Source organism: Nyctereutes procyonoides, unplaced genomic scaffold, assembly GCF_905146905.1.
Source record: "Nyctereutes procyonoides isolate TBG_1078 unplaced genomic scaffold, NYPRO_anot_genome, whole genome shotgun sequence".
NCBI lineage: Eukaryota > Metazoa > Chordata > Mammalia > Carnivora > Canidae > Nyctereutes > Nyctereutes procyonoides.
In genome coordinates, this window is record NW_026575117.1 from 3,441,838 (window position 1) to 3,464,954 (window position 23,117).

At 53.8% G+C, this 23,117-nt stretch overlaps 1 protein-coding gene across 1 annotated transcript in view; it reads right to left on the reverse strand.

Annotated features, from left to right (window-relative positions):
- OLFML2B (olfactomedin like 2B) overlaps window positions 1–5,334 on the reverse strand; it is a 35,021-nt gene extending 29,687 nt beyond the window's left edge. Inside the window, exons 1-2 of the mRNA XM_055334163.1 lie at window positions 4,984–5,334; window positions 2,408–2,671 (exon numbers count right to left, since the gene is read on the reverse strand). Of these exons, the coding sequence (XP_055190138.1) occupies window positions 2,408–2,671; window positions 4,984–5,160 (441 nt within the window). The 5' untranslated portion in view covers window positions 5,161–5,334. The remainder of the gene's footprint in view (window positions 1–2,407; window positions 2,672–4,983) is intronic.
- Window positions 5,335–23,117: the final 17,783 nt, after the last annotated feature.

Here is a 23,117-nt window from a genome sequence, read left to right on the forward strand (position 1 = left end):
GCTCTTGGAAACCGGCATCTGTGTAGGTGGTGGGCACACAAGCAAACAGAATGGTGGGATGCAGTCTCCCTACCAGAATCCTCAGGTGAGAAACGGAAGATTTCTATTCTGGCCGCCTGCGTGGCTCAGTGGGTTAAGAGGCTGCCTTCGGAGTGGGTCATGATCCCAGGGTCCTGGGAGTGAGGCCCACGTCTGGCTCCCTGCTCAGCGGGGAGACTGCTTCTCCTTCTCCCTCTGCCCCTCCCCATCCTTCTGTGTGTGCCCACGTGCTCTCTCTCTCCCTCTCAAAGAAATAAAATTTTTTTTAAAAATGAAAAATTTTATAAGAACAAGCAAAACTGTTCTTCACCAAATTGTTCAGACCCCTTTTATTCCGTACGTTGTAAGCACATCTTTGCTATTAGACTATGAGCTCCTTGAAAGGAATGCCTCATCTTTGTTTCCCTGAGGTATCTAGCCCAGCACCTGGCCCACAACAGGTGATATCTAAATACTTAACTAAGTGGTTTAGGAACGTCAGTGCCTCGAGGATATGATTTTGAAACACTCCCCTAGTCTACTGAAGGCCCTGGAATCTACCAACAGTCTTCCCTTAGCACGAAAGCCAATCTGCGCCTGGGGCAATAGAGGCCCAGTGACCCATCTCTGAGGTTGCAAGTTGTCACAGGGCACCCTGGGAAGACGGTGGCTGAGCTCTGGTGGCATCCGGGTCACACAGATTGCAGGCAAAGGGGCAGATGAGAGAAGCCTGAACTGAGCCTCCCTGCTCAGGACCAGTCCCCGGAGACTTTGCTGGACACACTTATCTCCTGGCCTTGCTACTGGATGAAGAATTCCACGTGCAAGACATTAGTGTTTAGAAGACCTCCTTCCTCCCCAGCAGAGGAAGGCAGCTGGATTGTGGGCGAGAGCCACGGAACAGCATCTGGTTAGCATGCACTGTGATGATGTTCTTTTTTTTTTTTTTTTAAACATTTTATTTATTGGGCGCCTGGGTGGCTCAGTGGGTGAGTGGCTGCCTTCAGCTCAGGTCATGATCCCAGGGTCCTGGGGTCAAGTCCCACAACAGACTCCCTGCACGGAGCCTGCTTCTCCCTCTGCCTGTGTCTCTGCCTCTCTCTCTCTGTCTCTCTCATGAATAAATAAAATCTTTTTTAAAAATAAATATTTTGCTTATTTATTTGACAGAGAGCACAAGCAAGGGGAGTGGCAGGCAGAGGGACAGGGAGAAGCAGGCTCCCCACTGGGCAGGGAGACCAATGCGGGGCTCGATCCCAGGACCCCTGGATCATGACCTGAGCTGAAGGAAGACGCTTAACTGACTGAGCCACCCAGGGGCTCCGTGTGATGATTTTCTGACTCCTAAGAGAAGATTTTGCCTGTCACTGTTCCAGAAGCCCCCAAGAGTCCAGACAATCCCATAACAGGGGGGTTCAGAGAGTCGATCCATGGCAGGGCTGTAGCTGTGCGAGGCGTGCGGACTCCCGGGGCAGGATGCTAAAGTGCTGTACTGCTGTACACCGCTCTGCTTGCAGGGCCTCGATGGCCACCAGTTCCAAGCGTGTAGCAGGCGCCAGGCCCCGCGGCAGCTCTTTGCATATGGTCACTCAGGAGCCAGACTAGTGGCTACTGACCCTGACTGCATGTCAGGCATCGTGCCAAGTGCTCCCTAGCTGCCATCTCGTTGGTTCTGAAAACACCCCCACAAGGTAGATGCTATCTTCCCCGCTTTCCATGCAGGGAGACTGAGGCCAGGCAAGTTAGGTACCCTGAGCAGGACCACACAACAGGTATTGGCAGAGCAACAATCTGAACCCAAGTCGTCTGATGGCAAAACCATGCCCATGCCTCTACCCCACGCCGCAAGCGAAGAGGGGAGGGCAGAGATCAGACAAAGCCCTCCGCCAACCCACGCAGTGGCCTCAGGCAGGCGTGAGCTCCCCCACCCTGTGGACCAGGATCACGGTTTGATGCTGAGCTATAGCAGGCCCCGGGCCTCTGCTGCCCTGGTCACCCCAGCCCTCGTGCTGAGGACCGCCAGGCTTGCTCCTGTGTCCCCTGCCTCCCTGGGGTGCACGCGGGGCCGACAGTAAATGGTGGCAGTAACTCTGGAGGAGAACACTGAGTTCTTTTGACTCCTGGGCCTGGCAGCTGCTCCAGGCCCAGCCTCCCTGCCTCCACAGGGAGAGGCAGGCACGCTCTGCTCTCGGCATCCCCTTCGGACACCGGTTTGTCAGATGACCAGCCCGGGACACGCGCTCAGCAGGCGAGGTGCCGGGGCCTGACTTCACAGGCTAAGACAGGTCCCATGTACTCAAAGGCCCTATAACCCCTGCCACGGCTCTGCTGGACCCCGGGTCCCTAAGGCACCCTCCCACGTGTGGCACAACCCCACACCAGGTCCTACCTTCAAGTCCTGGCTGTCCGCTGCCCGCAGCTTCTGGAGCCTGAAGTCCCCTTCGCAGGGATTGAGGGCAGATGGGGGCGCGACACAGGCACACTTGCAGGACGAGCCCGAGGTGATGGTTTCCACGGTGTAGAAGTCGTCCTTCCTGGAGGTCCCCTCATTGACCCTCTGGCAGGCATCTCGGCCCAGGGGTCTCACCACGCATTTGCACTGACAGTCTGAGCCCTCAGACACAGCCTTGACCTTGTCATAGTCTCCCAGCAACTAGACACAGAGACAGAGAAAGAAGGTCTTGGGGGTGCGAACACAGGTGTCGGCCGGCTCCCAGGAAGGCTCTCCGTTCGCCGTGTCACATGTCCTGCCCTAGCCAGAGGCCTCAGACCATGCGCTGCGGAGAGAAAAGGTCATCGGAACACAATTTGCTGACTCCGAAATTTCCTTGAAGGCACGAGGAGTTCAGCTCTCTCCATTTGCCTTGGAAAGCTTGTATTTCTCGGGGGACTTTAGATTTCCATCATTTCAAGGGAAAAACAAATGAGTCCCTGCTGTCGCTAGAACCCAGGTTTAGATTTAAAAGGAAAAAGGAGGGGGCACCTGGGTGGCTCAGTGGTTGAGCATCTGCTTTCGGCTCAGGGTGGGACCCGGGGGTCCCGGGATCGAGTCCTGCATTGGGCTCCCTGCTTCTCCCTCTGCCTGTGTCTCTGCCTCTCTCTGTGTCTCACGAAGAAATAAAATCTTAAAAAAAAAAGAAGGCTTCTTGCTTCTGTCCTCGTCCCCTCACAGATCACTCCTGGAGGGCCTACGGGCACTGCGCTAGGGGCTGTGAGAGGGAAGCAGACGGGCCAGAGAGCCCACTGGCAGGAGCTAACGGCGCAGCAGGCACACAGATCACGGCCGTGCCAAGGGCCCCGACGTGACACAGAGCAGCGGGGCTCAAACTGGCCAGAGTGGCTCCAGCCGAGCACCAGAGAAGACGTCTTGGAGGAAGTGGTACTGGATCTGACCCTCAAAGAATGGTTTAGATTCGGAAGAAGGGAACCGGGAGAAAAGAGACGGGCCCAGAACTCAGGAAGGTTTACTCAGCCCAAGGATCCCTTTGGCTCAGAGTCACAGCTTCTGAACCCAAACTCCAGGCCAAAGCCAGGAGACCAAACTGGCAGCACTTGCTCCTTCCACAATGCTAAACATTTCCTTCTGAGCACTTGCCGCAGCCAGCCCCGTCGGGCAGGAAAGCACGCAGAGCAGCAGGCTTTCTGGAACCACCACCCTGAGCACTTGCAGGGGGAGGGAGGGGAGGCTCCTCCCCAGCTCTTCTGCCCCAGACCCCGCATCCCCAGGGCCACGGAGCTCTGGCTTTCTGGGCCGGGAGAAGGGTCTCCTTCATTGGACTAATGACCCCGGCAGGCAGGCACAGTCCTTGCTGGAGTGGGAATGTTCCTGAGATGCTGTCTGGGGGGAAGAGGGCTTGTCATGTTTTTCTTGCAAAGGTTGGGTTTCTTCTAACGCTAATATTTGTTTTAGAGCTGTTGTCAAATACAGAATGGATCGGTGGACGCCGGAGATACGGTGCAGGGCGACCGAAGCGGCTGGTCTTTGTGGGCTGACAGACAGTAAATCGTGGCTGTCTGGGGCTGAAACTCTGCCTAGATTCCTGCAAAGCCCGCTCTGGGACCCTGGGTGGATTCCTTCCTTTCCGAGACTCGGGTTTCATCAACTCTTCTGTGGATGGTCCTCCAGAGCCCCACTGTGAAGGATCCTTACGGCCTTGCGATTTAGGAGACGGTGCGAGGGCATGGGTGGCTACGGGGCATCTATTAGCATAACTTCCAAAGGAAGGGTGAGGAGACCGGGGCTGATAAACCCCACAGTGGAGCGGATTGTTCTTCCTGGAAGGAGACAAGACCCAATCCATCCAAGGACTTAGGGAGATGCAGGCAGCACTAAAGGCACCCCCGTCATCCTTAGGGTTGTGGCAACACCCACCACACGTCATCAGGCCCGCTGTGGAGAGCTTGCACGGAACACTCCGGGGAGCGCCCTCCCGGGCACCTGGGCTGCAGTCGGAAGCCCCGGCTCTGCCCACCTGGAGCGCTCTCACTGGGGTCCCATCAGTCCTTTGCTAACAGAGCGGGAACCAGGGTGTTTGAGGGCTGAGTCAGATAAAACAAGCAGAGTATTTTGGAAAGGGGCAGCCATCAGCGGTCGCCCCCCGCCTTCGCCCCCGGGCCCCTGCCAGGGGTGAGCCCGTGTGCATTTCCACCCCGTCTCGCCAGGACACGGGGTCCCGCCCCGGCCCCTCTGCGCGGGCCACCTGGCGGGCATCACACCTGCGGCTGCTCCGCGTTCACCCCGCGGCCCGCGTGCCGGCTCCCCCTGGGCCGCCAGGTGCCACCCGCGGAGAGCCCTCCGCCTCGGGTCGCCCCCAGCTCCCGCCACAGCCCCCTGCGGAGGCGCCCCCCCTGCACAGCGGGTGCAACGGCGTGGGCGAGCACGACTGTTCGCCGGCTCCTCCCTGCGGACGCGGTAGCCAGGGAGGCCCGTCGGGCCCGGGGTGCGGGCGGCCGGGCCCCGCCTACCTGCGACAGGACGTTCTCCTGGTTGTCCGCCTCGTTCTGCAGCGTCTCGTCCTCCGTGGGCGCCGCGGTCGGCGCGTCCGCGGGCTCGCCCGTCCCGCCGGGGGCGTCGCTGGGCCCCCCCCGGCCCCCGGCCACCAGCAGGGCGCCGCAGACGACCAGCAGCAGCGGCGGGGCCATGAGGGCCGCGGGCAGGGGCTGCGGGCGGGAGAGCGGCGGCCCGGGGCTGCGGGCGGGCTCGAGGCGCGAGCGCGGCGCGGCCCGGCACTGGCGGCTCACGGCGCCTGCGGACGCGGGGCGCGGCTGGGCGCGGCGGGAGGGGGCGCCCCCGGGCCCCGGCTCATGTCCTCCCCGGCGCAGGCGGCCGCGACTGTGCGGCCCGGCCCGAGAGCGGGGCGCGGGGCGGGGGGCGGCGCGGGGGGCGGCCCCGGGAGCGAGCGCGGCGTCCGCCGGAGGGCTCAGGTGGCGGGCGGGGCGGGGGCGGGAGCGGGGCGGGGCGGGGCGGGCGGGGCGGGGAGAGGGGGTGGGCGGGGCGAGTGCAGGGGCGGGCATGGGCGGGGCGGGGGAGCGAGCGCGGCGTCCGCCCGAGGGCTCAGGTGGCAGGCGAGGCGGGGCGGGGGCGGGGCTGGGCGGGGGCGAGGAGAGGGCGGGGCGAGGAGGGGGCGGGGCGATGGGCGGGGCGCGCGAGGAGAGGGCGGGGCGAGGGCGGGGCTGGGCGGGGGCGAGGAGAGGGCGGGGCGAAGAGGGGGCGGGGCGATGGGCGGGGCGCGGGGCCGGGGCCGGCGAGGAGAGGGCGGGGCGATGGGCGGGGCTGGCGATGAGAGGGCGGGGCGATGGGAGGGCGGGGCGCGGGGCGGGGCGGGGCGGCCCCGGGAGCGAGCGCGGCGTCCGCCCGAGGGCTCAGGTGGCAGGAGGGGCGGGGGGCGGGGCGGGGGCGGGGATGGGGGCGGGTCGCGAGGCGGGGCGGGCCTGGGGGCGGGGCGCGGGCGGGGGCGAGGGCGGGGGCGGGTCGCGAGGCGGGGGCGGGGCGAGGGCGGGGGCGGGGGCGGGGCCTCCATTGTGCTGGCTGCCTGAGTGTGGCTCCGAGGCGCGGCGACCGCGTAGCCCCTCCCGCTCCCCGCCCCCGTGTCCCCCCGATTCCCTCCCCTCCCCGATCCCCTTCGCCCTCCCCGATCCCCTTCGCCCCCCCATCCCCTTCGCCCCCCCATCCCCTTCGCCCTCCCCGATCCCCTTCGCCCCCCCCGGTTCCCCTTCGCCCCCCTCCGATCCCCTTCGCCCCCCCATCCCCTTCGCCCCCCCGATCCCTTTCGCCCCCCAAGCAGCGGCGTGCCGGGAAGTGGGGCTCCCCGGAGGGAGGCAGGAGCTGGTGTCCCGGCGCGCTCCGTGGCTGCCCCCCGAGCGGGACTCGGCTTCCCGGCGTCTGGTTCCCGGACGCGGCTGGCGGCGACGGCCCGGGCGGCTCTGAACTTGCGCCCCTGCTGGCGGCCGCGCGCTGCCGACGCCTCCACCCCGAGGCCGGCGGGGGAGCTCCCCGCGCGGGCGCGGCCTCCCCGCGGCGGGCAGACCCGAGGGCGAAGGCCGCCCCGGAGTCCAGTGCTCGTCCCGGGCACGGCTCCTCCTGTCTCCCGCTTTGGGACGGGTCTCAGAGCCCCGGTCGCTGGGGGTCCCCAAGAGGGCTCCGCTCCAACGCTGTGCGATTACGTTGCGGTGTCCCTTGAGTGTCCCTTGGATGAGCCCACTGCAAAGGGTGATCGTGTGTGAGTCCAAGGAAAGGCACTGCGCCCTCGGGACAGGGTCGCCCTGAGAATGCGGAGCAGAGCCAGGCCCCTTCCAGGATGCGAAAGGTGTTACTACGCACCTTGGGAACTAGACACGCGTTGCCTCCCGCTGATCCAGGTGATCACCTAAGCGGACTTTGGCCTAGGCGAACCATGGTAGTTGACACACGTGTCGTGATAGTCTTTATTTTTTTTTTATCTTTATTTATTTATGACAGTCAGAGAGAGAGAGAGAGAGAGGCAGAGACACAGGCAGAGGGAGAAGCAGGCTCCATGCACCGGGAGCCCGACGTGGGATTCGATCCCGGGTCTCCAGGATCGCGCCCTGGGCCAAAGGCAGGCGCCACCCAGGGATCCCCGATAGTCTTTATTAATATGCTTATATATTTCTAATCCCAGCTTGAAAATCCAAGGTTCTGTATGTCTGGGCTTGTGAAACATCTCTCACACAAACACACACGTACACACACAAAGTATTCGTGTGCACTATCGAATCTTTGCTGGAACTAGATGGAAGGGGCCATGTATAAAATACAGCTTTCAAATTCACTTGAAATAAGCGTCCAACGTTGGCTCAGCGCAAGGCGACAGGCAGGCTGCTGGATGTTTAATGGGAAGACAAGCGTGTCCAGGCTTTCCAAAAAAATTTTTTTTTAAATTCACAATAGACAGAGAGAGAAGCAGGCTCCATGAAAGGAGCCCCGTGAGTGACTCAAACCCAGGACTCCAGGATCATGCCCTGGGCCAAAGGCAGGCACTAAACCGCTGAGCCACCCAGGGATCCCCTCAAATTTTAAGTGAGGGTGAGAGCATTTCCCAAGGGCATTAGGGGAGGTGGAGGTCACTTCTTTTTTTTTTTTTTTAAAGATTTTATTTATTTATTCATGAGAGACACAGAGAGAGAGAGGGGCAGAAACACAGGTAGAGGGAGAAACAGGCCCCATGCAGGAAGCCCGACATGGGACTCGATCCCGGGACTCCAGGATCACGCCCCAGGCTGAAGGCAGATGCTCAACAGCTGAGCCACCCAAGTGTCCCCCCCCCCCTTTTTTTTTTTTTTGGTGGAGGTCACTTCTAAGGGAAAGGTCAGGACTTCACGGAGCAGTGACCAGGGAGGTGTTCTGGGATCAACACAGCAGAAGGTTCCCGGAGGACGTAGGTGATAATGAGAGGCCACTGTGGGCAGAGACAGCAGACTCGAGTGAACCATCAGATCTCAGACTGGCGCCCACTTCCCAGGGAGGACTTCCCAGACTCCGCCACCCACCAGGGCTGGGTTCCTCTGGGGTGCACTCCCCGGGTGCTCCGGTGGTACCTCGTACCTTTGCCTCTCAGAATTAGGGGAGGTATGTCTGTTGTCTTTCTTCTCCTCTGTGGGCAGCTTCCGTAATGCCTGTCCTCTCCCCTGGACCGTAGCCTCCACCAGGGCAGGGCTTTGGCTGCCCCTGCTCACCATCACATTTGCAGAGGTTTAGCCAGTGCCTGGGACGAAGGAGACACCCTGTAAAGAGGGTTGGATGAATGGGAACAACGAGGAGTCCAGTTAGTCCTGTCCCAGTTACTTTCATGAAGACCGTCTTTGTATCCACTAGTGTGCATTTGACTGCAAATAACAGAAACTGGACAATGCTTCATCAAGTACGAATTTATTTTCCTCTCACTCTAAGAAGACTGGAAGTTGGCCATTTTAAATGGAGCTCAGCAGCTCAGTGATGTCATCAAGGGCCCAAGCTCTTTCCATTTTCCCATCTACTATCCTTAGGGTTTTGGCCTTTTTTCTTTTTTTTTTTAACTTCATCACAAGTGGTTGAAGATGATCCCAGCTACCCGCACCCCCTTGCCATTCTCTTCTACCAGATGTCAGGTCCCCAGTGTCTCTTGCAGCTAGGGGCAGTCACATGATTCGGTGCTGGCCAATAGAATAAAATAAATCTGCAGAGTCTAGAAAAGATATTTTGCCTCCTGATAAAGGACACAGATAAGAGAGAGGAGATTTCTGATGCCCCCATGTCCCATGTTTGATTGTGGTCATGGTGCCTACAGTGATGGCAGCCCTCTTATGACCATAAGGCCTCTCTCCTATTCATATAGATCTCCTTTTATTTATTTTTCCTAAAGATTTTATTTATTTATTCATGAGAGAGAAGCAGAGACACAGGCAGAGGGAGAAGCAGGCTCCCTGCGGAGAGCCTGATGCGGGACTCGATCTCAGGACCCCGGGATTACAACCTGAGCCGAAGGGAGATGCCCAACCACTGAGCCACTCAGGAGCCTCTAGATCTCCTTTTAAAGTTTCTTTTTGTTTGTCCTTCTCCGATTGACAGGATGAGCACTGGGTGTTATTCTGTATGTTGGCAAATTGAACACCAATAAAAAAATAAATTTATTATTTTAAAAAAATAAAGTTTCTTTTTAAGTTCAGTCCTAAAAAAAATTTTTAAAAATTAAAAAAATAAAGTTCAGTCCTATGGTTCTACATAGAACGTGTCCAAGGTCTTTCCCATAAGAGTTTTTCTTCCACTTAAAGGTAGAAACCAAGTACCTTCTAAATATCCTCTTTCTCCAGCTAACTACACCACTGTCACCTCGTATCTCCGTTTTCTTCACCTGTTTCTCAGGCCTTTCAGACCTACCAGAGTTCTGATTGTTTTTTCTCTAGAAAGGCCCCAGTTTTGAGGAGATGTTAGGGCATGTTGAAACCATTTTTTCTCTTTTTCCAACCACTTTTATTTTATTAATGTAGCCCAAGATTGACTTCGCTTTTTTGGCAGTTACATCACACCAATGAGTCACATTGATTTATTTTTTTAATATAGTTTTTTCTTTTTTAAAAAGACATGAATTTTATGCCAGTTTGCTCCATCCTGTGTTTACAGCTATGTTCTTCTTTTTTAAAAAATATTTTATTTATTTATTCATGAGAGACACAGAGATAGAAGCAGAGACACAGGCAGAGGGAGAAGCAGGCTCCATGCAGGGAGCCCGATGTGGGATTCGATCCCGGGTCTCCAGGATCATGCCCTGGGCTAAAGGCAGCGCCAAACCCCTGAGCCACCTGGACTGCCCTTCTTTTTTAATCCAAGTACAGGCCTTTACGTTTTTTCCCACTGATTATTATGATGCTTTTGGCCCATCTTTTCATCCTGTTGAAATCTTGCTGGTTTGGTCTTGTCTAAGTTTTCCAAATTAAATAAGCATGGTTTTTGTCTTAATTCAAATCATTAATTTTAATAAGTCATCTTCACTCGAATAGGGCCAGATTCTAGAGCCCTAGGTCCAAATAGGAAAAGTATTTCCTGATTGCTATGAACCCTTTCCGTGTGTGATCGTTCGGAGAGTCAGAAGTGTTGGCACCTAGCCCCCAGCTCTTCAGCATGTCTACAAGCATTTCTCAAGAGATTTTTATCACCTACCTTTCCAAGATCTAGATACACTGCCCGAGGCATTCCTCTTGCCTGCCAGTTTGATCACCTGACTCAAAGATCCCGAAGGGAGCTTGGTTTGGCTTTAGAACATCCAAGCTGACGTGCTATAAATCCCTTGCATCCTTCACTCAGCACCTAGATTCTACTTCTCTTGATCCTTAGCTTACTTTTTGTAAAATAAATATTGCTCTCCCCATTTACCAGATGAAATCATTGAGGCATTAAGACAATGAGATGTATGGTGGCTGCTGTGTACAGAGTGTTTACCATGTGCCAGGCATGATTGGATGATGTTCAAAATACCCCCAAGGTAGGTAATATCATCCCCTTCTTTTTTTTTTTTTTTTAGAGATTTTATTTATTTATTCATGAGAGACACAGACACAGAGGCAGAGACACAGGCAGAGGGAGAAGCAGGCTCCCTGCGGGGTCCCCGATGTGGGACTCGATCCCAGGACCCTGGGATGACACCCTGAGCCAAAGGCAGGTGCCCAACCACTGAGCCACCTGGGCGCCCCGTATCGTCCCCTTCTGCAAATGAGAAAGCAGGCGCAAAGAGGCACCTGATTCCTGTACAGACATTCAGAGAACAGGGCCTGAGAAAGCCCCGAACGCGCCACTTCAGCCACCTGACGCCCAGGAGCTTCACCAGCCGGCAGGTTTCTGGGTGCCAGGGATCCCCCAGCGGCTGCACCCACGGGCCTCCGCAGCCAAGTTTGCTTCTGGCGAGAGCATCTGTTTTCCAGTTTCTCTGGGAGGCTCTTGGCTTTGCTCTGAAACGTCTGCCTGTAGAAAACCAAGGCTTCATTTGCCAGGTGCGGCTGGGGTGGCTCTAAATGACCTGCCACCTTAGTGGGTAATTTAGCAAATGCACCTGCCCCACAGCAGCAGAATCAAAGAGCAGGGCAAAATCCCACGAGCGACATCACTCTGCCGTCCCCCTTCCCTGGCTCGCCGCAGTTCGGGAGCCCTGCCAGGGAACTGCCATAAAATGCTGGAAAGGGATGATGGAAAGCTCGGCTGAAAATGAGGTCTTTTTTCCCCTGTTCACCCCGCTTTGCTGCTTTCTTGGCTTCTTATTTTGTCTTTGATCTTCCACATCTCCTCTCTCCTTGAATTCGCTTTAACTCATTATTGAACACATGTTACGAGTGCGGTGCTCTGAGGCCTGCTGAGTGCACGACGATGAAGACAAGACCTCTGCCTTTGGGAGCTCATGTCCTGAAGGTTGCAAATGTGTAATCCCGAAAAAGTGCAAAAAGAGCTTTCTCCCCCACCCCCCAAGATATTTTATTTTATTTATTTTTTATTTATTTATTTTTTTATTGGAATTCAATTTGCCAACATATAGCATATCACCCAGTGCTCATCCCGTCAAGTGCCCCTGTCAGTCACCCCAACCCACCACCCACCTCCCTTTCCACCACCCCTTGAGATATTTTAGCAAAGAAAAATGTTTGTCTTCGCTGTGGGAGAGGTGGGAGTGGGTGCTGAAGGCCACGAGGAGCCGTGAAAGCGCTTGGGCTGGGAGGGGTGCCGTGGGCAGAGGTGGGGATGAGATGGGTGGCTCGGGCGGGAGGAGGGGAGGTGGAGAGAAGGCCGTGCAGGAGGCCGCAGAGCACCTGGTCTCCCCAGGGAGCGGGGTGCCCTGCCTGGGCACCCCCCTCCGTCCTGCGTGGGATGGCTCGTTGCTCGGATTCAGAGGGGAGCACCCCTGCCTTATGGGACTTGTGGTGACCCAGGGAGGGATGGGTGGGCAGGGGTCCTTCGCCACCCCAAGGGATTTCCCAGCGCTGCTCCATGGCACAGCTCCTGGAGAAGCCGCCCACATTGTAGTCCTAGGAAGGGAGCCCCCCACCCCCCTAAGAACCACAACCCCCAGCAGGACAGGTCAGAGACACTGCAGACAGCTCGTTGCTCCCCAGCCACCGGGATATCACCTGCCTTCTCTTACTCCCCCCTGCTCGCCCTCTCTCCTCCTCCCCCCTCTCCTCCTGGTTCTGAGTCCCCCCTGCTCACCACAGAGTGGTTCTGACACGGATGATGTGCGGTGGCGCCGTGCGCCTTCTCCCAGCGTGCACACGCCTCCCCCGCCTTCTCACAGATGCCTGATGCCACTTTGGGAACTCTGCTTCGGGGCGCCTGGGTGGCTCAGGCAGTAAAGCATCCAACTCTGGGTCTCAGCTCAGGTCTTGATCTCAGGGTTGTGAGTTCAAGCCCCGCATTGGTCTCCGCACTGGGGATGGAGCCTACTTAAAATAATAGAAATAATAATAATTATTATTTTGCTTCAGTGAGGAGACTTTGCAGGCAAATACTCCCCATAGAGGTAACTCATTGCCTTACATCTCTATCAGAAAATAAATAACCGGGGAATCCCTGGGTGGCTCAGTGGTTTAGCACCTGCCTTCAGCCTGGGTGTGATTCTGGGGTCATAGGATCGAGTCCCATATCGGGCTCCCTGCATGGAGCCTGCTTTTCCCTCTGCCTGTGTCTCTGCTTCTCTTTCTCTGTGTCTCTCATGAACACATAAATAAAAATCTTTGAAAGAAAGAAAGAAAGAAAGAAAGAAAGAAAGAAAGAAAGAAAGAAAGAAAGAAAGAAAGAAAATAAATAATAACCGGCAACAGATTTTAAAAAGACTTGTGATGGGACAACCCCAGAGAGAGAGAGAGACAACCCCTGGACTAGAAATGAGGTCGAAGGACTCACATTTGTTCCTGATCATCAGAAATTAATAGAAGCTGGTTCAATAGACACCGGGAGAGGAGGGTGCCAGCTTGGGGAATACAAGCAGAGCCAGAGCGCAGGAGTTATGGGGAAGGGAGAGAAGGGGAAGTAGGACAGGGGAGACTAGAGGCCAGATCGCAAGAGGCACAAGACCTGTACATGACCCTAGAGTCTGGATTCGAAGTCGAAGGTTGTGGGGAGAGAGGGAGACATCAGAATAAATAAATAAAATCAATAATAATAATAATAATAATAATAATAAACTGTTGGAGGCAAGGGAGTGTAATAATTAGCCTTGAGTTCCAGTAGATGGTCGCAGCCGAGTGTGGAGAATGGACTAGAAGTTCAGGCTGAAGTAGGGAGGCCGTTGGGAGGCTGACTAGAAATCCAGCATGAGATGGGAAGGCTCTGGTCCGGGGGAGTGAAGTGGAGAGAAGGGGTGAGTGCGAGAACAACGGGGCTTGGAGGCGCTCTGGTTGGGGGGGTGACAGAGGGCTGGGGTGTTAGTAAGAACCCTTAGTTGTGAGTAACAAAGCAAAGAGAAGTCAAAGGAAAGGGGTGGGGAAGGAGACTTATCAGGATCTAGGGGCACCTCACAGAACCCCAGGCTTCTGGTGTCACCAGGGTCCATGTGGTAGACAGAAGGTGTCCCGGCCACAGATACTTGAAGAGAGAGTGAGACTTTCTCCTTCTTCTCGGGGCCAACTCCAAATGCCCAGGCAGGGAATCCCGTCCAGCCTGGATCAGATGCCCAGTACTGAACTGACCACAGATGGGGAGTGTGGATGGGGGCAGGTCCCTTTGTAGAGGACCAGACAGGTCAAAGGGTATCCATTGCCCATGGCTCATTGGCTCTCTCTCTGTTCCTTTCGGCCCCCAAAGATGCACTTATGTACCATAAATTCATCATCTTACAGGAAAACAAAAATGGATGACTCCATTGGTTAAATGCCTGACTCTTGGTTTTGGCTCAGGTTGGGATCTCAGGGTCGTGAGATTGAGCCCCTTGTCGGGCTCCACGTTCAGCAGGGAGTCCGCTTTTCTCCCTCTGCCCATCCCCTTGCTCATGTGCGCTCTCTCTCTGCCTCTCTCAAATAAATAAATAAATCTTTTTAAAAGAGGAAAGCGAAAATATCTCCTAGAAAGAGATGATCCAAATTACCTGCATTTAAAAAGACAGAGAGAGAGACAGAGAGACACAGAGAGAGAGAATCCGAACTAGTGTCTAGGAATGTCACAGGCAACTCTTCTGTGTGTCCTCATGCCCAGCAGATGTCTTTTCCAGCTTGGCACAAAACCAGTCCAGATGTGACTTCCCACCACCCCGTGGGCGACAAGTGAAATGAGAGCCTGTGGCTCTCAGCGCGTTGTAGATACTTCACTTGGTAGAAAGCCCCCGAAGGGGTGCAGTCCGTACCTGTTCTCTTCAGGGTGTTCCCTTCCCTTCCCTGGGGCGCATAAGCAGCGTTTAGTTCTAGGCTCGTCAGGCGGCCTGGGGCCATGGGAAGCCCGGACTTTGGGGTCAGATGGATGGGCTATGGAATCTGGCCTTTCCATACTTACGAGTGACCTAGGGCAAGTCACTTCCCCCCGGGGGAGCCTGCTCTCCTCTGACATGGGGATCACAGCAATCCCATCCTCTGCTTATTGTGCACTCAGCAGTGTTCCTCCTTCCCTTTCCCTCTTACAGGAATGAACTCACCCCAATTCCAATGCTAAAAATAATGGGGACTATAAAGATCGGAGGTGCCTTAATATTTAGCTAAATCTCCATTTGGCCTTGAGAGGAAACCCAGACCCGGATCCAAAGGGGAAAGTTTACTTGGGAGCAGGAAAGGTGAGCTTTGAGGGGTTGAGCTTTGTGGGGGCTTCAGAAGCACAGACCTGGGTCGATACTAATTTTGTCATCTATCCGGTGGGTGATCCTGGGCAAATTTTTCTCTTCTAAACCTTACTTTTCTACTCCCGCCAGGTCGTCATGGAGATTGGAGATATATTAGAAAGGCCTGACCCGTTGCTTTGCCCAAGTATTTGTTGAATGACGGATAACTTGGTCATCGCGTGTTAGATGTTGGGACATTAATATTCCTGTTTCCGACTCACCGTGTGGATTTAGCAGAAACTCTGTGCCTTGATGTCCTTATCTGAGAAAGAAAACTATTGTCTTTGGACCTGTTCCTTTCTCCCGGCGATAGTGATTCAGGTAAGGAAGTTTTCCCTCTTCGGGGTTTGCTTTGTTCCAGGGACTAAAGTTTAAACCGGTAACTTTTGAAAGCGTGAGCAATTCCTGAGGTGTCCTCAGAAACGGGGCTCTGGAGGCGGCGGCCAGCCCCCCTTGCTTTTGTTGGCAGGGCCGCTCAGGCCCATGTGGCAGCTGCAGCTGCTCTCAGAGGGTTGGGGGTGAGGGTGGAGGTGGGTCTGGGTGGGCTTGCCCCGGAGGGAGCGCCAACCCCCCATCCATTTAGGAGCGAGCACCTAAAACAGCAGCAACACCGCAGGGTTCTGACTCCCATGACTTTCTCCCGCTTCCTCTAACCACTTACTTTATGCCATCCGGGGACCCAGTTCAGGGGCGCCTGGGTGGGTGGCTCAGTCGGTTGAGCATCTGACTCGTGAGCTTGGCTCAGGTCGTGATCTCAGGGTTGTGGGGTCGAGCCCCACATTGGGCTCCGCGCTGAGTGTGGAGCCTACTTGAGATTCTCTTTCTCCCTCCTCCGACGCCCTCCCTGCCTAAAAAAAAAGAAGGAAAGGAAAGAAATCTCAATTCAAGCTTGTTCCAATTAACCTTGGAGCTCCCCCCACCCATCATCCCTGACTGTCCCTCATCCCAGTGATAGCACCCTGCCTGCCTCCACTCTCCTTGCAAAGAGAACGCCGCCGGGGCTCTGTTGTCTCCGTGGTAGGTGTGTCCCCTGAATGACCGTGGACGGTTCACGTATCTCATTCCTTCACAGTGTCTGAGCTTCACTCCCTTTTGACCTAGATTTGTGTGTCCAGCGACATGCTGCCTTTGCATGGCCCCAGGGGGGCCGTACAGTGTAAGTGTGTGCCCCCCGGGATTCAGGATGGTTTGAGCACCTCATCTGACCAGATGCAAAAATCTCAGGTCATCCTCACAACCATCCCTGCGCTGTAGGTGGTGTTACCCCCAGGCTGCAGGGAGAGTGGCTAAGCTGCCTGAGGACAAAAACGCCCACCTAGTAAGTGGCAAGGGAGCTTCTGACTCCAAGCTCACGCCATGAATCACAAGCAACACGCATCCTCCACCATTTCACCTTTAAGACTCCAGCTCCTCACCCACATGCAGCCTCTCCTTCCAGAATTCCCTACTTCAGGCTCTCTGATCACTTGCAAGCAAAGTGGCGGGCCCACGGAAAAGCAACTGGCTGTGGCAGCAGCGGGCGGCGGGAAGCCCCCCTGGGACAAAGGGCGCCCGGTCCCCACCGGAAGTCACTTGCCTCTCCAGGGAGTCATGGGCCTCAGGTTTGACCACTTGCCAAGAGAATCGGTTGCACTCTTGCAGCCCAAGCATCCTGGGGTCCTCTGTCCAAGCAGCTTCGTTTACTGATCCTTCTGTAATGTGCTCCCGAAACACAGCTGGCGTGAACGTGGCCTCCTGGAGGAAACACTTGTTTTGTGTGTCTCTGTAAGATGGCCAGTCACTCTAGAAAGTGTTGGATATTTAGGAGATGAGAAGAGTAGACATTCGGTGCAGTTCATGACACATTCCTCAACACCTGTGTGTCCAGGGTTTCCTCAAGTTATGACATGGTGGTTGCGTGGCCATCATGCGCACCTGGAAGGTAGGTGGGAGAGAAGGGATGAGCCTCAGGATCGCCCCAGGGCAGCAGCGGGTCCCTGCCTGTGAGCATGCATCCTGGCCCGGGGGCAGGAGGAGCAGGCCTGGCTCTGGACCTCCCGCCAGCTCCCTCTGGGATGGGGACAAGCTGAGCATGAGGGCAGTGTTCACCGTAGCACCCCTTCTGGGGTGATTTAGATGTACTGTCCCTCATTCCCAAGGCATCGCTGGGAGGCAGGTGTAGTTCTCTCTACTGTAGACAGTGGAAGTGATTACAGCAAGGTCACAGAGTCTAGGTTGGAGCTCGGGGCTGATTCATTCAAAGCCAGTACTCTGAGACACCAAACTACGTTCAGGCTTTCTTAGGGACAGTCTAAAGGAAGAGTCTAAATTTAAAAAAATGAATTAACTTAAGATCTATTTAAAGAAAAGGTTTAAGGTGGTCTAGTTGATATGGCAAAAACCCGGAAGGTGGGGACCTTCACGAGTGTCTGAGGGTTGAGGAACCATCGAATTAGATATGCTCCGATGTTCACTGGTTCCATGAGGACGGAGCAGCAGGACCACAGCCTTCCTGAGCATCTGGCGCTGTGTCTCCAACTCTTGGGCATTTGGAGCCCCTCGAATGAGGAAAAGAAACAAACTGTGCATACAGAAGCCTTACTTGGTCTAGATATTTTAATATCTACTCCCTCCCGCCCCACCCCCATGTCTCCTACACATCCAAGACTTTGCTGTCAGGTATCTGTCAACATGTCCCTTGAGAGAAGAGCCTAAGTCATAAGTTTCAAGTGGTTGGCCAAATTCGAATGTCTTTAGGGAGGGCACAAAATCTAGTTTGCACGGACCTCACTTCACCTGATATCATGCTTGGTAACTCCAGGCCCCTGAAGGCATATGAGACTGTGACCCATAAGACCTTGCTTTCTCTGAGATCAAAATTCTCAGTGGCAGGATTTCAGAGCGTGGAGCTGCTGAGAGCCACCCACAGCGCGGATGTCTGTAATACAGGGTGAGTCTCTAATGCTTGCTGGGTTCTGTACCAGCCCCGCAAGAGACAAAGTCGGGACAGAAGCCCAGGCCGGGAGATGGTCACTGTGTTTTATGATCCTTTGGAAGCTCAGTGGCTGCTTTGTGATGTTTAGCCTGGGAGTAGAGTGACACCTGCTGTCTGGTGTCCCTCTTCGAACCCAGCAGTTCCCAATGTCTGTCCCCAAACCAGCTGCTGTTCCTCCCCTCCCTCCTCCTCTCAGACCAGACTGCAAACATCAGGGCCATGACAGTGCTTTCTGCTCTCTCTGCTCCCACAACCTGTTGCCAAGGTTTATCAGTTTGACTCGCCTTAATTTTATGTGTCTTGCCCCTTCTTGTCAGTGCCTCTTTGGGGCTCATAAGTTCATCTGTTTTCCCAGATTGGAGACCCCCCTGATAGCCAGATCATGTCATACTTGTTTTCTTTCCCTCAACAGGGTCTAGTACATTCTGTGTATTATGATCGCTCATTGAGCACTTGTTATTTTTTAAAAGATTTTTATTTATTTATTTATTGAGACACACACACACACACACAGAGAGAGAGAGAGAGAGAGAGAGGCAGAGACAGAAGCAGGCTCCATGCAGGGAGCCTGACACAGGACTCGATCCTCGGTCTCTAGGATCACACCCTGGGCTGCAGGCTGCGCTAAACCCCTGCGCCACTGGGGCTGCCCTAAACACTTGTGTGTGTGTGTGTGTGTGTGTGTGTGTGTATTTTAACTTGTTAATTTGTCGATTGACTCCTTCCCTTGACAGGAGGCTATTTTCCCTTCTTTCTTATTCTTTTTTCTTTTTAAGATTTTATTTATTTATTCATGAGAGACACACACACAGAAAGAGAGAGTGATAAAGGGAGAAGCAGGCTCCATGCAGGAAGCCCGACATGGGACTCGATCCCCGGTCTCCAGGATCATGTCCTGGGCTGAAGTTGGTGCTAAACCGCTGAGCCACCCGGGCTGCCCCCTTCTTTCTTATTCTTTCCTCTCTTTCAATCTGCCTGTGACCAACAGTGTTCCTTTTTTGCATTTTCTACTTTTTTCCTCCCCATTTAAACTCTCAGGTGACTAAGGGTGGCTGTAAGGGTGCCTGGCTGGTCTAGGCTCTCTTGAGGCTAAGACACTGTGTTATACTAGAATATATGAAGATCGTATAAGAGATGGGGACAGTAGTCTCCTCTGAACACTCCCTGGGATACATCACTGGGCTTCTTGTAGACATAGGGTATTCTTGACTAGCATGAGTCCAAAGTGGATGAAAGAAAAATCTTTAGTTACTGCAGACAGAAAGGATATTTAATTTAATAATGTCATACAGGGGCCCATCGCTGCCATATTCCTCCTCCGTTCATTTTTCCTAGGGTTCTCTTTCTCTAGATGTTGCCCCCAAAGTGCCACAGTCAACCAGAAGACTAGGCTCACAGAATTCAGCAGTAACTGAAGGAATGTACACAGACATGAATTCCCCAGGCTGCCAATGTCCCTCCCACTTTACATCTTAATCTCTGGAACCTGTGTCACCTTATTTGGAAATTTTATTTGAGATGTTTTCAAGGATCTTGAGATGAGATTATCCTGGATTATCCAAGGGGGCCCTAAACGCCATTTCTAATGTCCTTATAGGAGAGAGGAAGTTCAGAAAGATTTGATACCCACAGAGGAGAAGGAGATGTGAAGAAGGAGCAGAGAGACATTTCAAGTTGGTGACTTTTCGAATTGGAGCGAGGCAAGGAATGCCAGTATCTGCCAGCTTCCACGGCAAGGGGAAAGAGACAAGGAACAGGCTCTCCCCCGGAGCCTCTGGAGGGAGTGCAGCCTTCTCAACACCTTGATGTGGGGCCAGTGAAACTGGACATCTGGTCTCCAGCACTGTGAGGGAAAACATTTCGGTTGAGCTAAGCCACCAAGCTTGGGGTGATTGGTTACAGCAGCCACAGGAAAGGAATGCGCCCCACGGTAAGAAGACAGGCCGCTCTGTGATGACAGGTAAGCACCGGGGGTGGGGGGGGGAGCACATTTTGCAGAGCATGTTGGAAGAAAGAAAAATATTATTAGTGTTTTGGTCATTAAAGAGCCTGATGTTCAAGGTGGAAATGAGCGACTTTAGACAGAGGCTAAAAGATAGTTGTGCCTCTGGCAAGAAAGACGCTGCTAAAGAGGCGCCCAGCCCAGACTCACATGGAGTGAGACCAGCATGGGACACTCAGGAGAGGATCAGCCAAGGGCACGTGGGTGGCTCTTTTTCTTTTTTTTTTTTAATGACTGCTCTCTTTATTGTTTTATTTATGCTAGTCACAGAGAGAGAGAGAGAGAGAGAGAGGCAGAGACATAGGCAGAGGGAGAAGCAGGCTCCATGCACCGGGAGCCCGACGTGGGATTCGATCCCGGGTCTCCAGGATCGCACCCTGGGCCAAAGGCAGGCGCTAAACCGCCGCGTCACCCAGGGATCCCTAGTGTCTGACTCTTGATTTCAGCTCAGGTCGTGATCTCGGGGTCATGAGATCAAGCCCCATGTCGGACTCCCTCCTGGGGGTGGAGCCTGCTTAAGATTCTCTCTCTCTCCCTCCTCTCTCTGCCCCTCCTGCTGCTCATGCTCTCTCTCACTCTCTCACTCTCTCCCTCTTTCTCCACAATAAAGAGATAAAATAAATATATAAGGGAAATCGAGATTGTTCCAGAACAGATGGAGGCCTCTTAGGCATACTTGGCTAATGATTTTCCCACTTCCCTTATAAGGAAAATTTTGAAGCTAATATTAAAAATAATACCCCAAATGTCAAGCGATTGCTATTTTATGCTTAACTCATTGTAACAAATTGTCCTTCATTGTCACTGGCTGAGGTGAGCTCAGTTACTTGGATTTGGTCCTCGTGCTATTTTCATAACCTCCTCAAGTAAAGAACTCCTCCTGACAGCGTCCCAGATGACGCTGGTCCCAGGGGTACCTGAGTGGAGCAGTTGAGGTCTGCGGCTGAGGGGGTGGTGCTCTGGTTGCACACCCCCAAAGGAAGGACGGTGCGTCTTCCAGAATGCTGGTTTCACAAGACTTCTTCCAGAGTGTGGTGTCGCGGGCAACCCTTTCACCAAAGCAAGAGTAGCAGACTGATGATTTCTGTGAAAGCAGAACTAAGGGAAGCTCCTTTTGGAAAACAGGACATCTGAAATGTGGGATCTCCCGGGGAGAAGAGAAGCAGCCCTACTTGAATGGGAGCAGGAGGAGGACTCCCTCTCCTGGCAGCAGTGGGGTAATGGGCCTCACACTTGCCCATAGCAGAGAACTCGAAAATTGGACAAAATGCTAGAAACAACCACCACGGACATTGCACAACAGGCAGCATCGAACTGTGACCCCTGCGAGGGAGGAAGCAAACGGGGCGAGGCCTGAAATTATGAGCACAATTTCCTGCCTGGAGGCACTTTCCAGAATGTGCTGCGGAGGTGGGGCACGCGAGGAGATCTCTGCAGTCTCACCGAGCTGAGGAGACAGGGTTCAGGCCGGCGAAGGCGGTGTGGACATGCAAAGCAGAGCGCCAGAAAGAAGGAAGGTAGAAAGAAAACGATTCGGAAATCCTCTCGAGGTTTCCTCTTGAAACGTTGGCTGGGCGTGTATAGAACAAGCCCCACGGAGCCTACGCAAACAGTCTCCCGAGAGAGGGAGCAGTGACTGGAAAGCCTCGGTGAGCAATTCTCAGAGCTCACGGGGGGGGGGGGGGGCAGGTGTCCAGTTTCGAACGACTGAGATGAAGGACCTCGCCCAGCACCCAGGCCCTCGGTAGAGATCCCAAGATTGTTATGTGTTAGTTTTAGGGCTGCGTGGGACCAGAGCGAAGGCAGTGGCGTGTCGGAGCTGGCTCACACGAGCTCTGCGAGAGCCAGCTGTGCACATCGCTTCCCAGCTGCACCTTCAGAAGCACGGTGTTGGTAGACAAACACCAGCCTAGGAGTATCTACACCGAGGAAATCAGCATATGCTGCGTACACTACAAATTGGGGCTTTGTTTTCCCCTAGAGCGTTGGTCGTAGACAGTTACCAGCACGCCTGTGGTATCATAGACAGATCCTTGGTCTTTGGCTCTGGCTCCCAGCCCAGAGCTCCTAAAACCCTTGGAATTTCCTGAGTGATAAGGGTAATAGAGCGCCTTTTGTTCCAGTGAGGTGACTACTGACAGGCCCCTAGATAAGCTTCAGGATGAGGGCTGGTGGCCAGGAAGACCAAGCCTTGATTGGAAGTTTAGGACGTTGAGGTTCAACTGCCCCACCTCTGGGGAAAGGAGGTGGACTGGAGATGAAGGAAATCACCAATGGCCAATGATTTAATCCATATGTTGTGCCTACATAATGAAACTTCCATAAAACCCCCAAACAGTGGGATCTGAAGAGCTTCTGGGTTGGTGAGCATATCAATGTGCTGGGAGGGTGGTGTGCCCCCAACCCCCACTGAGCCCCTATGCTTTTCCTTCGATGCCTCTACCATGTGGCTCTTCCTGACTTGTATCTTTATAATAACCAGTAAGATTGAGGAAGGTGCTTCCCTGAGTTTTGTGTATTTCTAGCAAATTATGGAACCTGAAGGGGCGGAGGTTTGTGGGAACGTCTGACTTTGGAGCCACGTTGAACGGAAGGGTGGGTAGCCTCAGGACCCAATCCTTGTTGCTGGCATCCGAAGCAAGGACATTCTGGGCACTGAGCCCTGAAACCTTGGAGGCTGCCACCGTCTCCAGCTAGTTAGGGACAGAATCGAATAGCGTTGTAGGACATGCAGTTGACGTCAGAATTGTTGGTGTCAAAGGGAAAAAAACCTCTCAATACCACTGAGTAAAACTACAAAATCTATCCTAAAAAAGCTTAAAAACAATTCTCAAAAGATTTAAAGTGGTCTGAAAATAACTGCATCTGAACACAAAATGAAGCTTCCTTTAAAAAAAAAAAAAGGTGCAGGGGCACCTGGCTGGCTCAGTTGATGGAGCACTCAACCCTTGACCTTGGGGTTGTGAGTTCTACCCCCATATTGGGAGTAGGGATAATTTAAAAATAAAGAAATCTTTAAAAATTATATATGTTTAAGATTCAACGGAAAAACACATAGATTTTCCTGGACAACAAATAAATAAAGCAAGCCTTGAAAAGCTTTAAAATGGGGGCACCTGGCTGGCTTAGTCAGCAAGCATGTGACACTTGATCTCAGGGTTGTGAGTTCAAGTCTGACATTGGGTGCAGAGATTATTTAAAAGCAAAAGCTTATAAAAAAGGCTTAATGTAAAATATTAAGACATGAAAGAATCAAATGGACACTCGAGAACTGACAAATACATTCACTGGATGGATTTAGAATATTAGAAACTATAGAAAAAAGATTTGTAAAAAAAAAAGAAAA